General features: G+C 33.1%; 1 protein-coding gene across 1 annotated transcript; it reads left to right on the top strand.

Moving 5' to 3' along the window:
* Positions 1-1714: 1714 nt before the first annotated feature.
* Positions 1715-17446, top strand: LOC132040536 (branched-chain-amino-acid aminotransferase 2, chloroplastic-like). The gene is made up of 10 exons (XM_059431188.1): positions 1715-2076; positions 2959-3017; positions 3559-3733; positions 8057-8233; positions 15131-15262; positions 15359-15457; positions 16075-16191; positions 16294-16389; positions 16874-16986; positions 17176-17446. Exons 1-10 carry the CDS (start codon positions 2023-2025, stop codon positions 17288-17290), a joined length of 1137 nt encoding a protein of 378 aa, XP_059287171.1. The 5' UTR covers positions 1715-2022; the 3' UTR covers positions 17291-17446.
* The last annotated feature ends 894 nt before the right edge of the window (positions 17447-18340 follow it).

Here is an 18340-nt window from a genome sequence, read left to right as displayed (position 1 = left end):
TTCATACTGATGGCGCCTTTGATGTGACTTGGTAATTTGGCTTCATTGAAAAAGATCTGGTTGCCAGTGAAGAAGTCACATATTTCAAAAGAGAGCTGTTACATCGTTCACCTCTCTGTAGCACAAGTGATTGGAGAATTTGGAGTGGCATATTTGGAAGGTTAATGTATCTAAATTCGTAGTACTATCATTATTATAAGAGTGATCTACTGATGATTATAATAGTGTCGGTAAAAATACAATTATCATTTTAAAAAAATGAAGAAAATAAATATTTTTGAGGGTTGGATATCTCGCTTTCTTTAAAGAGATTCAAGCTCACTACAACCAATTATGCAATAACCTGACAACTTAGTATAATTCAAATTAACTACTGCAAGTTGTTGGTCCAAAAGTTTCAAAAAAAAAAAAAAAAAAAAAAAAAACCTTCCTTTAAAAAATAAACTCACTTTTTCAAGCACTCTACAATACTTTTACATATCATCACAAGGTAAGAATGACTACTTTATAGGTGAAGAATTTCTTCCTTGAAATGAATTGGAAGAAATGATCTACATCATGGAAGATCTTGGAGTAATGGTCTTGTGGAGTTATGGTCATTTTCTAGCTTTTATGACGACTAACAAATATGAAAAATGAATAATATATTTTTATATTAAAATGTTATTCCAACAAATAGTTTTAGTATGTATGGTAATCTTTAGGGTAGATAGTTATTGCTTTATATTAGTAAAACATAAATTGTAATACAAAAATTATAATGCACGAATGTTAATGGAAAATTATAATGATTGATTGTTAATGGATGGATTAGAATATGTGCTATTAGCTCATATGTAATGTAGGGGAGTCCCCTCTTTATGATATCTGCGCATAAGGGGTTCGTACTTTTACAGTTTATCGCATTTGCAACCATATTATATTGTACTAGATATTCACTTTTGTTATTTATGGGGGTTAGTTTTTATGTCCTCTCTTCTGTGTATTTACCTTTTGAATTTTAATAGACGAGGTACGGGTCTAAGACAAACCCTCCCACCACCCAAGGCGGTTTAATTAAAAAAATGGCGACCAAATATTACATTGCTAATGCTAGATTTTATGCAAGTATCAAAATATTGACTAACATTGGTTACTGATGCTAGAATTTCGTCGACAAAAGGATCACCCTAAGATAATCATCTCGTGATTATTGAGAACGAATTAAATCATATGGTTCAATTTCTCAATCTTTCTGACTTGCTCCTACGAAATCAAGGTCGAAAAGATTAAAAAAAAAACAGTCATTTACTAGCCACTGATGAAGGATTCCACGATAAGTTAAGGATTAGTAATCTTTTTTAGAAATCGAAGGGACGGTCTTATACGTTCCTAAGTTATGCAGGTATGATATTACCTTATACATGCAACAAAACAACCCCTTGTAGCACCGGAAGTGTAATGCTTGTCTGTATCTATACATATACACAACTTTATTAACTATAAGAGTCACAATTTAAAATAAAATCACAATTAAATGATAAGAGCTTGATACATAGCTTGCATTCATTTACTCTGTTTGTAAACACATGAATGCTTATTATTTTCACCCAACTACAGTTGGGGTGGGGCACTGATGAAAAGATTGCTATCAGACGAGTAGAAAAATAAAATCACAATTAAATGATAAGAGCTTGATACATAGCTTGCATTCATTTACTCTGTTTGTAAACACATGAATGCTTATTATTTTCACCCAACTACAGTTGGGGTGGGGCACTGATGAAAAGATTGCTATCAGACAAGTAGAAAAAAATAATAAAGACACTGTATTAAAACTTAGCCACAACAATAGTAGCTAGCTGAGCAAATTAGAATTCTGCATGCCTATTTACTTTGTACACCTCATAACAACCATGACTTCGTTGCTCAAGCTAAGTCCTCTCTCATAGTATATCATTTCAGAGATTTCAGGTTTTAATACCAGATTTTTCTTTAGTGTTTGGGGTAATAGTTCCAACAATACTCTTTTTCTAGTGCAACATGATTCGAAGGGCTGCATGCTTTCACAGAGCTCTACTTTCTTCTCTACATAAGGTGAGCTACGTATTATTCTCCATCTTCCTAGCTTAAAACTTTCTCATATTGATATCAAGAGTGCATATATAGGATATAGCCATGATTTTCTTCTGCAATTATCCTTTTGGGAGTTTATTAATTCTTGTAAGATCATACTACTCTCTCCGTTTCATTTTACATATATCTTAATTTGACTGGACACGAAGTTTAAGAAATTAAGAGAGGCTTTTGAATCTTGTGGTCTTAAACTGAATACTCGTATTACAAGATTCAAAAGTCTCACTTATGCTATTACTCATATTGTTCTAGTGACACACTTTCATTTTTACAAAAAAAAGAATGACATTCTTCTAAATTTGGAAACAATTAACTTTACTCTTCACATTTTTTTCTTTATGAGAAGCTTTTACAAAATCGTTATGACATGTTTAAGTTAACAAATTTCAAAAGTTTTATAAACACACAAATGTTATGATATGTTTAAATTAACTTCAAATCCCAAAAGAATTCATTTCTTTCGTAAACTCTAAATTTTTCAAACTGTGTCACATAAACTGAAACCGAGAGAATATTTGCCTTTCCAAAAATATGCCCACATCTGGGTTTACTAAATAAGTTTTATGACCCTTGAGCCTTGATGTTTCCTCTATTAGTATTGTGTTTAAATATTCTATAACATATGTGTCTCCATAAGGAATCAATGAGAATCAAATAAGGCTTGTGATAATTAAGTACAAATTCATCCTTAATCAGAAGTCTGGGATTTGGGCTCTACTGAATGCAGAAATCACCTTTGTTCAGAGCGCTTTACCCCTAATGTAGACTTCCCAAGTGAATTGAATACCGAGTTAAAAATAAAAATATATATATAAAGAATTGATGAACGACTTGTGATTGTAGGTAGGACCAAGGTACTTCACTGCCCCAGCTCTAACTTCTGCACAATCTAAGAATTATCGGTGAGTTGCTTTAAAACCATTAACTCCATGTTTTTTTATGTTTATTAGAAGTTTTGGACTTTTGAGTTTTTCAAAAGTGTGTGTTTGAGCTATATCTTCTTAAAGTTGGAAAAAATTAATGGGTATTTTGGACATGTATTTATTGGAAAAGCTGAAATTTTGTGAGTGAAAATCATTATTTCACTTCACATATTTTCAATTTTTTTTAAAATAACAGGTACACTAAGCTCTTGCTATGCGCGGGGTTTACAAATCTATGGACAAACAATTAAAACTATTTTAAAAGATTTGAAAAACATTTTGAAAATTCTATAGAAAAGTAAACCTTTTTTTCCAAATGTTAAGTACGGAAAAAAGGGTACTATTTGCAAAATTAAAAAATTGAATTTGCATTTCTGAAAACTCCAAAACTTCAGAAAAAATGTCTGAAATTTAATTGTCTGAATATTTTTCTAACGAAATCCATTTATGTTTATTTAAATTAAATTGACCTTCATATATAGTCTACATTTTATGCATTACATTGTTATTATAATGTCAGGGATTGCGAATCAACGGATATATTTGATTGGGATAATCTTGGATTCAAGTTGATCCAAACTGATTATATGTTTATGATGAGAAGTTCTCAAGATGGGAATTTTGAAAAAGGCCAACTTAATCATTATGGAAATATTGAATTGAGTCCTTCAGCTGGTGTCTTAAACTATGGACAGGTACTTTTTTTTTTTTTTTTTTTTTAAAGCTTAAATATTTTTCTTATTACTTTTTCTTCGAGTTATAGATGACCATTCAATTTTCTAGCTTGTTTGGCCAAGTTTATTTTTTTCCCCAAAAGTACTTATTTTTTCAATAAGTGCTTATTTTAAGAAAAGTGAGGTGTTTGGTCAAGCTTTTGGGAGAAAATAAGTGCTTTTGGGGAGTAACAAAAACAATTTTTCAAAAGCTAAAAAAATAGTTTTTGCCCAAAAATATTTTTTTAGAAAGTACTTTTGAGAAAAAAAACACTTAGAAGCACTTTTTAAAAGTTTGATCAAACACTAATTGCTGCTCAAAAGTATTTTTTAAATTAATTGGCCAAACACAAACTGCTTTTAGCCAAAAATACTTTTTTGAAAAGTACATTTGAAAAAAGTAATTTTTTAAAAAAATAAGCAGTTTTTATAAGCTTGGCCAAACAGGCTATTCATTTTATTTATTAAAATTAGAAAAATTATTTTTATAACGAAAAAATTATTCAATTTTATCCAAGTATAACAAAAGTTGTCAAACTATATCTTTGTAATAAAAAATCACTCAACTTTGCCTAAGTGTAGCATAAAGTCATAAGAGGAAGCAAAATAGATACTGGTGCTTAGCCAAAGTTACGTTGACTGAATTTTTGATACAAAAATATTTTTTAGTAACTTTTGATGATACTTAGACAAAATTTGATACTATTTTATTATAAAAAGAGTTTAGCAACTTTTAGTGATACTTAGATAAAATTAAGTAGTTATTTTGTTATAAAAAATAAATAAATAATTTTTATGCTATAAAATATAAATTGAGTGATCATATGTGAAATTATCCCTTTTTTCTTCACTATGGGATCCTTCACGATCCAAATGAGATTAGACAAAATTGTTATGAAAGTCAAACTAGAGATAATATTATAAAATGATCAATTATATTGTGCGGATGGGTTTGAGGACGATATTATTCTTATGTCTGCCTTTTGATTATGTTCGTTCTTTTACACAGACCATGAGCGCATGAGGTATATATTAATCAGCAATAGTACAGTAGCTAAGATTTAAAGTACGTTTACAAAAAAATACGCAGAGTTTTAAAAGACAGATTATATTGATTGAATATACGAAAAAGGACCAAAAATGTCCTTGGACTGTCCCTAAAGATTTAAAAATATCTTTTATTCATTTGTTGGGCTAAAAATATCATTCTTCCACCTATTTTGGCTCAGTTATGCCCTTAAAACTAACAACTCACTTTTTTTTTGTTATTTATTACATGGCGCCTCCCTATTGGTTGAAATTAAAACCCATCCCCACTGGATCTTTTCCCTTCACCCTGACCCATTACCCATTAATCTATTGATTGAATATATGGAAAAGGGCCAAAAATGCCCTTGGACTATCCCAAAAGGTTTAAAAATACCCTTCATTCATCTATTGAGCTAAAAATACCATTCTTACACCTATTTTGGCCCACTTATGCCTTCAAAACTAACAACCACTTTTTTTATTTTTTATTTTTGTTATTTATTACGTGGCGCCTCCCTATTAGTCGAAATTAAAACCCATCCCCACTGAATCTTTTCCCTTCGCCCCGACCCATGACCCATTTCCCATTAATGGTATTTTCTTTATCCCTCTCTATTCTTGTTGTTGGGGGGTAAAGAAACAGAGTCACCTGGCTCATGGCATTAATACATTTGTCCTGCAATTCTGCAAAAACATAAATTTGTTCCAAAGTTGTTCACATAGGCATAAATCGTTGTCCTACATATATGCAATAAATACATTAAGCAGTTCAAATTAAGGATTAAGTCTATACTATCGTTGTCCAAAAATGGTGCTTGAAGCTCATTTGAACTGGCTGTTACAGATTGGTTATATTAAAATGACGAACTTGTTGATTTTATGATCACATGCATGGACATATACTAGTAATTAATACTAGTCTCTCAATGATTTCTCTAAATCTATCCATAATATGGATTAGGCTTAATCTCAACCAATTAAGCATTGATGTGTGCCTATAAGAAAAGGGTTCTTTTCCTACATTTCAAAAACATCAAAACTTCAGTTCTTGTTAGGTTTTAGATTTGGAAGGGATCGTGTTTGATGTGCGTTGTTAGTTTTATGGACATAAGTGAGTCAAAATAGGTGAAAGAATGGTATTTTTAGCCCAATAGATGAATGAAGGGCATTTTTAAACCTTTTGAGATAGTCCGAGGACATTTTGGTCCCTTTTCCATTAAATATACTCTTTTTACTAGTCTTTTATTGAGTTGACACTTTCCATCAAAAAAACATTTATTTAGCTTTTATTTTACTAAATTATTCATATTAATTATATGTTTTAAAATCTAAATCTGATTACTTACTCTATATAATTGCTTAAAATAATAATAATGTTGAAAAGAAAAACTCTCTTTTGATTTGTTAAATTAAAAATAAACGGAATTTTTTTTATTTTTAATATGAGGAACTAGTAAAAGAGAATGAATGGTTGTAATGCAACAATTTGTGGGTCTAATATGCACAAGTGGTATTTATAGCCTGTTTGGCAAATGACATTTATAGCCTATTTGACTAAATTTATAGAAAGGGAAATAAAAGAAGTCCCGACAAAAGTACTTTCTTATTGAGGTGGAATCATTTATTTCTGACCACGCTATGCTAGGGAAAGTTAGGCATTAATAGTATGTTTGATCATACTTCTAAAAACAGCTTATTTTAAAAAATATTTTTTAAAAAAATACTTTTAACTAAAAGCAGTTTGTGTTTGGTCAATTAATTTAAAAAGTACTTTTGCGCAGCATTTAGTGTTTGGCCGAGCTTTTAAAAAGTGTTTTTATGTGTATTTTTCTCAAAAGTACTTTTTAAAAAAGTGTTTTTGGGCAAAAGCTATTTTTTTTAGCTTCTGAAAAACTGCTTCTGCTACTCCCCAAAAACACTTACTTTCTCCCAAAAGTTTGGCCAAACACCTCACTTTTTTTGAAAATAAGCACTTACTGAAAAAATAAGACTTTTTTAAAAATGCTCTACTAAAACAGTTATAAGATTTGCTAGCTCACGACTAAGTAGGCGTTTGGCCACGCTTAAATCAATTACTATTTTTTATTTTATTTAGAATTTTTGAAGTTGTAGTTGAAGATGGAGTTGTGTTTAGTTATAATTTTTGCAAAGATATTTGATTGTTTAAATGTACTGAAAGTGAAAACATGATTTTATGTGTTTTTCAAATTGCAAATACAACTTTAAGTTGTACTTGGAGTTTTCATGGCCAAACATTGATTTTCAAATAAAGTAAAAAAAGAAAAAAAAAAAGGCAAAAAAGTGAACAATTCTGATGGCCAAACGGGGCCTAATATTTTGCATCAGCAATATCAAACAAGAAAGTATTGGCAAATGGATATAAATAGCCGGTCGAGTTTACTGTTTATATTTATAAATTACACTTTAATTAAACACAACCGGTTATTTTTAGTTTAGCGGTTGGGTATTCTTCTTTAATTAAAATTATGCATTTTCTTACCAGGAAAAAAAAAAAAACTTATGCATTTAGAAAATCAATCATAAAACCGTTTGTCGAATATATTTTTTATCTTTCCATGAATTATCTCACTTAATTTAATACTCTATTAATTGGAACAATAACTATAGATTTGGAAAAGAAAAAAAAGGTATAGTAATAAATAGTACTTCCTCTATACTGATTTATGTGTTACACACTTTCTTTTAGCGTATTCCAAAAATAAATGTCATATTTCTCTATTCAGACATAATTTCATTTTATACTTAAGGAGATGATTGATTTATAGTTACACAAATGTTTATGACTTATTTTAGATGATTATAAATTACAAAAAATTTCTTTTATCTCTTAAACTCTGTATCTAATCAAAGAGCATTAAATATCAAATTGGGATGGCGGGAATAACTCACAAATTACTTTTTTTTTTATTTTAAATAAAGGTCAGATATCTGAAAAAAAGAAAAAAGCTTTAGTTTGCCAAAATTATTAATATGGGGGCCAAGAAGTGTAGAGTGATTGCAGAGTCATTTATTTCTGACCAGTGACCATGATATGCTATAGAGAAAGTTAAGACAAAAGATTAATCGACTATACCAAACTACATTTTCCTATTTTACGACAATAGTGTTAAACAAAAATGCATTTGATAAATTGATATAACAATAATTACTACGTATCCTCATGTCTCACATAAGTTGGGATCGACTATATAATCTTTCACTGTTTTATTATGCTTAACTTATTTGATAAAATAACGCAATTAAAGTACCAAACAGGGTTTAATTGAAGGTACAAAAGCATATAGAAGAGATGATGGACGAATTTTTCTTTTTCGTCCACAAGAAAGTGCAATTAGAATGCAAATTGGTGCTGAGAGAATGTGCATGCTGTCTCCTTCAGCTCAACAATTTGTGGATGCTGTCAAGCTAACAGCTCTCGCTAATAAACGTTGGGTAATTATTCTTCTCTGAAAAATATCTTTCATTAAACTGTGTTTGGTACGATAAAAAAAAAATATTTTTCTACGATTTTGCAGTGTTTGGTTATCTTGATTTGTTAAAAATATATCTCTAAAAAGGACAACAACAACAACAATAACAATCACATACCCAGTCTAATTTCATAAGTGAGGTTTGGAGAGAGTAGAGTGTACGTGGACTTTCTTTCTTATCTTGGGAGTTAGATAGACACATTATCTCTAAAAAGAAAAATTCAAAAAAGGAAAATGACATCCGTCATTTTTTGAGCGAAAGTAATTTTCTTTAAAAATATTCCTAACTTTTATCATCACTTGTTTCTATCAATATTGTTGTCCAGTCTTGATACTCCAAAGTCAGAAGTATCATCAATACATTGTTTTCGAGTCACTTCTTTTGAGTTATTGTTCAAGTGGTCGCTCTAATATTGGAAGAATAAGATCACTTTTTATATTTTGTAATCATTTTTGTTTAATCATTTCACATAAAAAATTATTCTGGCCAATTTTGTCAAATTTTCGATATTTAGCTCTTGATTTGGCTTTTATATTAGTCTACGCGGCCTGATTAACTACAGTACTAAAAATAAAATCTGACCCGGCTAAAATGTTGTGATTTTTCCATAAGAGGTCTCAGTTAAAATAGTCATGGTATTAAATGTGGTATTATTTTATACCATATTTGATTGACATTTTGGGACATATATAACTAATACATGGATTATTTAATACACCAAAGGGTGTATTATCTTATTCCACCATCACCAGGGGATAACATATCCATGGATAAAAACTAAAATGACAAAATTAGCCTTGTTTTGTTCCAAGAAACCTATAAAGGTCAAGCATCCAACGTATAATTGGAACAAATTTTTCTTAAATTTTAAAAATAAATAAATATTCAAATGATATCTTTTGTGTCCAATTTTTGTGCAATGAACCAAATACCCAACAAAAAAAATCTCTGTATTACTAATCCATGTATTACTAATCCCTACATTACTAATCTCTGCCTTATTAATCCATGTATAACTTGTCTTTGAACCAAACGACCCCTAAGTGTACTATATTATTGTCAACAAATTTTATTGTGGTTCGGGTTTTCTTTTCGATTTTGAGATTATGTTAGAAGTAGTACTCCAAGCTAATTATGTTGTACACTCATTAGTTAGTTAGAAGTCATTAATGATAAGTGTAGTTAGTTAGCTAATTGTGTAGATGTAGGTCGGTTAGCTCATGTGTACATATATATCCTTTGTACAGCTCATCTAAACACACGTTTTTGTAACTGCCTTTGACCAGAAAATAAGGGTTCTTCTTCTCACCATTTCTTATGCATTCTTTATACGATTTGCAGCCACCATACTCTGATTTTAACATGGTATCGTAAGCAGTGTTATTGCTCCTGATAGTCGGTTTGTAATTTCCCCAATTTTCTTTCATTTACTTCACTTTATCGATTAACATCAGAAGGTAATTTTTTTGACCAAATTCAAGCGACTTTACCCTTTGTTTTTCACTCTGTTTTTGAGTTTTTTTTTTAACCCTAACAATGGCGACTGATAATGGTGAAGATATTGCGGCGAATACAGCGGTACAACAGATAGATTTTAGTGATGTTTTGTATGTACATCCATCGGATACACCGGGGATATCACTGGTGCCACAACAGTTGACCGGAACGGAAAACTACTCGGAGTGGAGTAGGTCGATGAAGATGTCATTGCTCGTGAAAAACAAAATTGGATTCATTGATGGCACATGTACGAGAGAAAAATACAGTGGAAAAGAGTTCAAATTACATCAGTGGGATCGATGTAACGCAATTGTTCAATCGTGGATCATGGCCTCTGTGGTTAAGGAATTACGAAGGGGAATTGTATACTCGACAAGGCAAAGTGTGGGAAGCCTTTAAGGAAAGGTTCGATAAGATAAATGCAACAAAAATATACCAGATGAACAAGGAAATTGCCAGCTTATCTCAAAGTACTTCGAGTGTCTCAATATACTTTTCCAGACTAAATGATTTATGGGATGAATTCGAATCAATAATACCTTTCCCTGGATGTGATTGCCCTAAATCAAAGACCTTCGTAGAATACTTACACCTGCGTAAAAACAATGAAGTTTCTTATGGGCCTTAATGAAACGTATACACCACAAAAGAGTCAAATTCTAATGATGAGTCCAACTCCAAGTCTTAATCAGGTGTATTCCCTAATTGTTCATGAAGAGAGTCAGAGATTAAATGGAGGAACTGGAATTTTAGGAAACACACCCATGGAGGGTGAAAGTAGTGCTAATGTATCTCATAATGTATCTCATGCGAATTTCAAACCAAATTCTAGTGGAGAATTGTATTGTACTTACTGCAAAAGAACTGGTCATGTACAAGATTTTTGCTATAGACTTCACGGATATCCTAATGAGGTACAGAGTGAAAACAGTCAGAATTATCAAAATGCAAGTGGAGAAAACTATAACTACAGGGGTAACAGCAGTGGTAATAGAGGCAATAGGGGAAGTCACAACAGCAGTGGCTATAGGGGTAATAGGGGAGGTCATACTAATGGTAGAGGATATGGCAATAGAGGTCGTGGTAATAGAGGAGGAAGAACAGCTGCTCACAATGTTCATACCTACGACACTGAAGAACCTCCAGCATTACCTCAACACTTTAAGCAGATGACCTTTACTCCTAAGCAATATGAGCAGCTTTTGAGCTTGATCGATGAAGACAAAGCACCAGCGGATGCAGGTAAAGCAGATACAGCCAACTTGTCAGGTATACAATCTAACAATACTTCTCATGCTTGGATTGTTGACTCAGGTGCAACCGACCATATGGCATCATCTCTGGATTTATTGAACGATCCTTCTTCCTTTTCTAGTCCTAAATCTGTGCGTTTGCCTAATGGAACACACACCAATATTAGTCATAGTGGTTCTTATCCTTTCTCTGAAAATTTATCATTGAAGAATGTACTATACATCCCTGATTTCAAAGTCAACTTGCTCTCAGTTTCTAAATTCACGAGAGAGCATAATTGTTTTGTTTCATTTTATCCTTACTTTTGTTTGTTCCAGGATCTTTACAGTGGTATGGTGAAGGGGATTGGTAGACTTAAAGGTGGTCTATACATTTTCAATCCTCCAAAGCCAGCTGCTGGTCCTCAATCTTATTCCATTTTTGCAACATCTCAAAGTTCTCAGATCACTCGCATCTTCTCCTCATGATTTACCCTCCAACACTCAGTCCACAACAAGTTAACCTTTTTTCTGCTCTTTGGCACCTCAGGATGGGTCATGCTCCACCTTCAGTTTTGATGAAGATTTCAACATTGAAGAATCTGGTCACCAAGCAAGATACATGTCCTTGTCATATATGCCCCTTATCCAAGCAACATAGATTACCCTTTACTATTAGTCAATCTTCTACTGCTAAAGCCTTTGATCTTGTACACATGGACGTGTGGGGTCCCTATAGAACAACTACTTATAATGGTTTTAGATTTTTTCTCACCTTAGTGGATGATTGTACTAGGTTTACTTGGACTTTTTTACTCAGATTAAAGAGTGATGTGTTTGTTGTTCTTAGCAATTTTATTCATATGATTTCCACTCAATTCTCTGCATCTATTAAGATGCTCAGGTCTGATAATGGATTTGAATTTTTTAACCACCATTGCTCATCTTTGTTCCTCTCAAAAGGCAGCGCACAAAAGTTAGCCGTGCTCACACACCTCAACAAAATGGTCTAGTTGAAAGAAAACATAGACATTTGCTTGAAGTTGCTAGGTCCTTAAGATTTCAAGCACTAATTCCTCTAAAATACTGGGGAGATTGCATTCTCACAGCTACTTATATTATCAACAGACTTCCCACTCCAGTTCTGTCTGACAAAAGTCCTTTTCATTGTTTTTATGGTCATGAACCTTCTGTATCCCATCTAAGAACCATGGGGTGTCTTTGCTATGCTACTAAACCTAACTACTCTGATAAATTCACATCCAAATCCATTCCTTCCATCCTTATGGGGTATTCTTCTACTCAAAAGGGCTACAGATTACTCAACATAGAAACCAACACTTTCTTTGTCAATAGAGATGTGTCATTCATGGAACACATTTTTCCATTCAGATATCCTAAGTCTACCTTTCTTCAACATTTGCCTACTTTGTCATCTGATCATATGTCTATAGATTCTTTCCCTTCTACCTTTTCTATTCCTGCTGAGTCTACTCTTGATTCCCCTGCACCCATTGTGCCTACAGGCCTGCCACCATCTACAGATGTGTCCTCATCTACTGAAGCATCACCTGATGTTTCCACTGAGGAGTCTATTCCTCCTCCAAGTAATCTTCCCCATTCTGTTTCCATCCCATCTCCATCTACTCCTATCATTCCCTCTTCTGATGCACCTACTCCTTCTCTACCCATTCCTTCTAGAAAATCAGCCAGACCCTCCAAACCCTCTATTTGGCTAACAGACTATGTCCACCCCCCTTTGCCTTCTAATCATACTTCCTCCTTGGCTTCCATTTCCCAGTATCCTATTGATAAATACATCTCCTATTCCCATCTTTCTCAGCCTTATCAGGCTTTCTTATCTTCATTTTCCAGTCACATTGAACCTTCTTCCTATTCTGAAGCCATTAAGGATCAGAGATGGGTCCAGGCTATGAAGCTTGAGGTTGATGCACTTCAAGCCAATAACACATGGGAAGTTGTTGACCTCCCTCATGGCAAATCTCCTATTGGCTGCAAGTGGGTTTTCAAAGTTAAGTACAATGCTGATGGATCAGTTGAGAGGTACAAGGCACGCTTAGTTGCCAAAGGTTATACCCAACAGGAAGGGCTGGACTTTCATGATACTTTCTCTCCAGTGGCCAAGATGGTCACAGTTCGGACTCTGATTTCCTTAGCTTCTTTATACTCTTGGCCATTGTTTCAAATGGATGTCCATAATGCATTTTTAAATGGAGATCTCACTGAGGAAGTCTACATGACTCTCCCTCAAGGCTTTGGCAGTCCGGGGGGGAAGTCTACCAAGGTGTGCAGACTGCTCAAATCCTTGTATGGATTAAAGCAGGCTAGCAGACAATGGAACATAAAATTGACAGAATCCTTGATACAATCTGGGTTCACACAAAGTAAGCATGACTATTCTTTATTCACCAAGTCCATAGGGGGCAGCAAGTTTGTAGCACTTCTTGTTTATGTTGATGACCTGCTGATAACAGGCAATGATATGGCTGAGATTCTTAAGGCAAAACATGAGCTTAAACAATGGTTCAAGGTGAAAGATTTAGGTGCACTTAGGTACTTCTTAGGCATAGAGTTTGCCAGATCCAAGGAAGGTATAATCATGTCTCAAAGGAAGTATGCACTTGGCTTGATTTCTGAATTAGGATTAGCTGGTTCCAAACCAAAGAATGCTCCTTTGGAGCAGCATGTCAAGTTAACAAGCAAAGAGTACGATGAGAGCAAAGAAGATGCTGATACTGCAAACAGGAATAGTGCTGATGCTGAGACAAAAGGCAAGCAAGTTGAACAAATAGATGATCCACTTATGGAAGACAGGGGGAGATACCAGAAACTGATAGGGAAGCTCTTGTACCTAACCATGACAAGGCCAGATATCTCCTATGCAGTTCAATGTTTGAGTCAGTTCATGACAGCACCAAAGAATTCACACTATGAAGCAGCAATAAATGTAGTAAAATACATCAAGAAACAGCCTGGGTTAGGATTGTTCATGTCCAGTTCTGGTGATGCTAAGGTCTCTGCATATTGTGACAGTGACTGGGCAGCTTGTCCAATGTCAAGGAGATCAGTTACAGGTTATTGTATCAGGATAGGTTCATCATTGGTGTCATGGAAATCTAAGAAGCAAAGCACAGTATCCAGAAGCTCAGCTGAAGCTGAGTATAGAGCAATGGCTTACACAGTATCTGAACTTGTCTGGATTGCAGGATTACTCAGAGAATTAAAGGTGAAGATGACATTGCCAATGGATCTGTATTGTGATAATAAGGCAGCCATGCAGATTGCAGCAAACCCCATGTACCATGAGAGAACAAAACATATTGAGATCGACTGTCACTTTATAAGAGATAGATTGAATGAAGGGTTGATTAAGACCACACATGTTAGTAGCAGTGAGCAATTGGCTGACATACTTACAAAGGCACTTGGGCACTTGCAGCATAGCTACTTACTGAGCAAGTTGGGAATGAAAAACATTTTCCATTCTCAACTTGAGGGGGAGTGTTAGAAGTAGTACTCCAAGCTAATTATGTTGTACACTCATTAGTTAGTTAGAAGTCATTAATGATAAGTGTAGTTAGTTAGCTAATTGTGTAGATGTAGGTCAGTTAGCTCATGTGTACATATATATCACTGTACAGCTCATCTAAACACACGTTTTTGTAACTGCCTTTGACCGTAAAAATAAGGGTTCTTCTTCTCACCATTTCTTATGCATTCTTTATACGATTTGCAGCCACCATACTCTGATTTTAACAGATTATTTCAATCCACCTGGATTGCTATAAATGTCAGATCAAGAGTCGAGGCTAAAAAATTTACAAATTCAGCAAGAATGATTTTTTGTGTGAAGTCGTTATAAAAATGACTTTTCCTATAATAAAAAACGATAATCGTATAATTCTCTATAGTTAAGTGACCATTTGAACAATCAACTCCATTTAATTTATATTAAACCAAATGCTGAAAAATGGGGTAAAAATGATTTTCATACGATAAAACATTTTTTCATACTACACATTTATTTTTCTCGCAACCCCTCTTATCAGCACGTGTTAATTTTATTTAACCATATGTTTTATGTTTTATATATAAATAAAAACAGATCCCTCCTGCTGGAAAAGGTTCACTTTATATTAGGCCTCTGCTTATAGGAAATGGACCTATACTTGGAATTGCTCCTGCTCCTGAATACACATTTCTTGTTTATGCTTGCCCAGTAGGAAACTATTTAAGGGTAAGTTCGTTACCATTTATTTTCTTGATGTAATAATTATTTTCACAAAAAGTTTGATTTTTTGCTTTTTATTTTGTTTTTGCTATTTCCATTTAGAACGGGACACAACCATTAACATTATATGTTGAGGAAGAAATTCATCGTGCCTCACAAGGGGGAGCTGGTGGAGTCAAAGCCATTACTAATTATGCCCCGGTAGATTTCATGACTAACTTATATACATCAATAATATAAATAATTTTACTCGATCATGTCATAGTTACTTGTTATAACAGATAACTTGCCTTAATATGAAGATATAAATCACACTTTCTACGGAGAATCACCTTTAGTGTATTTTTTTTTTTTTTTACTATCGATATATAAATTAAACTCTTATACCCTCTTTGGCCAAACATCCAAATTCACTTATTTTGAAAAATACTTTTTTATCATTAGTGTTTTCGAAAAAGTATTTCTGGATATTAGCAGCTTGTGTGTTCGTCTAATCAATTTGGCAAATGCTTTTATCAATATTAATTAAAACAACAATATGTGCTTGACCAAAGTTTCAAAAAGTGCTTCTAGGAGAAGATACATTTTTAGCTTTTGAGAAACAACCTCTACTACTACTCAAAAACATTTATTTTTTCGTAAAAGCTTGGCCAAACATCTCAACGCCCTAAAATAAACACTTTTTTAAAAATAATGATAAAGGAAATAATACTTTTGGCTTCTTAGAAATTTGGCTAAATAGGCTATTAGTATGTTTCATGTAAACGATATCAATTGTTACTCTTTAGATCTTAAGTCCACAATTTTTGGTCATGTAGGTGATGAAAGCTATAAAGAAGGCAAAAGAGAGAGGATACTCAGACGTATTGTACCTTGATTCAGTAAATAACAAATATATTGAGGAGGTCTCTGCCTCTAACATATTCCTTGTAAAGGTAAACTAATCCATGCTCTAATTTATTCTACAAAATGCTTTTGCAGTTAATGTAATATATTTGGTCCTCCATTTTAAAAGATTTAATTAATATATTCAACAGGGAAAAATCATTTCAACGCCAGTTGCCAGTGGAACAATTCTTGAAGGAATCACAAGGAAAAGTATAATAGACATTGCACATGATCTTGGATACCAGGTATAAATAACCTTGTTAGTCGATGCAGTTTAATTAACTAATAAAGAAAGATTTAACTAATTATATAACTCATAGTTGTACATAATGTTTACATTACAAATTTAATTTAAAATGTTAGAGAAAGTTGTTTGTCTAAAGTATGTTAATTGACACAAAAATTGCACTATTTAGATAGGTTTAATTTTTTATTGTATGTAATACTATATGTTGAATTCCCTTAAATTCTTCGCATCACTACTTCTTTGTATTTTGACTTTCCATAATAAAAAATTTGGCTACGCAATTACTTGTATATATCTTTTAAGTGACTCGAGAGAGTTTTTTTTTTTTAATTTTTTAATTTTTTTTTTTTTTTACATACAATCAATGTTTAGAAGGTACTCACAAAGAATCAACTAATGGGGTACTAATTATATACTTAAACAATGTGAACCACCAAAAAAGGATTTATTTTTATGGATTTAATTTGGACACCTTGGTCTAGGTTGAAGAACGGTTGGTTGAAGCTGAAGAATTGATTAGTGCTGATGAAGTATTTTGCACAGGAACTGCACTTGGTGTTGCTCCTGTAGGAAGTATTACCTACAAAAACAAACGGTAATTTTTATATTCAATTTGAAATTTACTCGTGTCTCAAATAATTATCGTCCTGACATTGTTTACACTTAGTTTCAGAAAATATTCAAAGAATTCTAATTTTGTACTTTTATGACTTTATTTAAAAGTTTAAACTACTAGCACTACTATTTTTTTAGCTAACTAAAATCCGTGATATAAAACTTGCAGGATTGAATACAAGGTAAGCTCAGAATTAATAAGTGAGCAATTGAATTCGAGGTTAGCAGCTATTCAAAAAGGTATTATCGAGGACAAGAGGGATTGGATTATTGAGATTAAGTGAACTTTGTTTTAATGATGTTTAACAAAAGATCATTTGCTAAAATTATGATCTGTTTGTAAAATGATTGTTTTCTATGTAATATTTAAATAGGGATTTTTAAACATGAGATTCGAGAAACTATCATTGTGTTCATTAAAGGTAATTACTACGTTCTAACAGCTCCTTATCCCCTATATATTGGGCCATTGGATTGGATTGGATGAAATGTTTTGAAATTGAATAGTATAATATTTTTGGGGCAATTTACAGTATTGGCCTTCGCTGGGTGTGGACTTTAATTTTTGTCCCTCAAATTGGTGGTCTTTAATTTTTGCTCTTCGCTAAAAATCTCTTGGTTTCGGGTTCGAATTCCCGCTCAGTCAAAAATTTAAAAAAAATTAGCAAGGTAGAGTTTGGATTCGCAAGGCCTCTACCTTAAGGTAGAGTTTGCGTGCTTCAGGCAGAGTTTCAAACTCTACGCAAAAATTCTGCCTTGCGAATCCAAACCTCTGCCTTGGGAAATTCCTTCTTTTTTTACTGAGCTGGGTTCGAACCAAGAACCTCGGGGTATTAGGCGAAGGGCAAAAATTAAAGACCACCAATTTGAGGGACAAAAATTAAAGACCACCCCAAAAGAAGGACAATCTGCGCAAAAAAATGATATATTTGTGGGAAAACAACACGAATTACCCATTGGATTGAAACTAATTAGTCGCCCATGCCCCCATTCAAATTATTTTCGTTTCTGCCCAGCCCAACCCGAAGTATTTACTCGACGTGCCCCTTCACCCAAAACCCTTCCTCGATGATACCATTACAATATATTTATATATCATAATGGTATCATGGAGGACTAAGAGAAGGACTGAAGCAATCCTCCATGATACCATCTCAATATATTTATATATCAAGATTGTACCATGGAGGGCCGAGGAGTGTCTCTTCGAAGGACTAAAGGAGTTTTCCATGATATCATCACAGTATATGTATATAAGATGATGGTATCATAGAGGACTAAGAGAAGGACTGAAACAGTCTTCCATGATACCATCTCAGTATATTTATATACCA

This window comes from Lycium ferocissimum, chromosome 12 (genome assembly GCF_029784015.1).
Source record: "Lycium ferocissimum isolate CSIRO_LF1 chromosome 12, AGI_CSIRO_Lferr_CH_V1, whole genome shotgun sequence".
NCBI lineage: Eukaryota > Viridiplantae > Streptophyta > Magnoliopsida > Solanales > Solanaceae > Lycium > Lycium ferocissimum.
The sequence above is the reverse complement of the archived record's forward strand: the minus strand, read 5'-3'. Positions and strand labels throughout refer to the sequence as shown.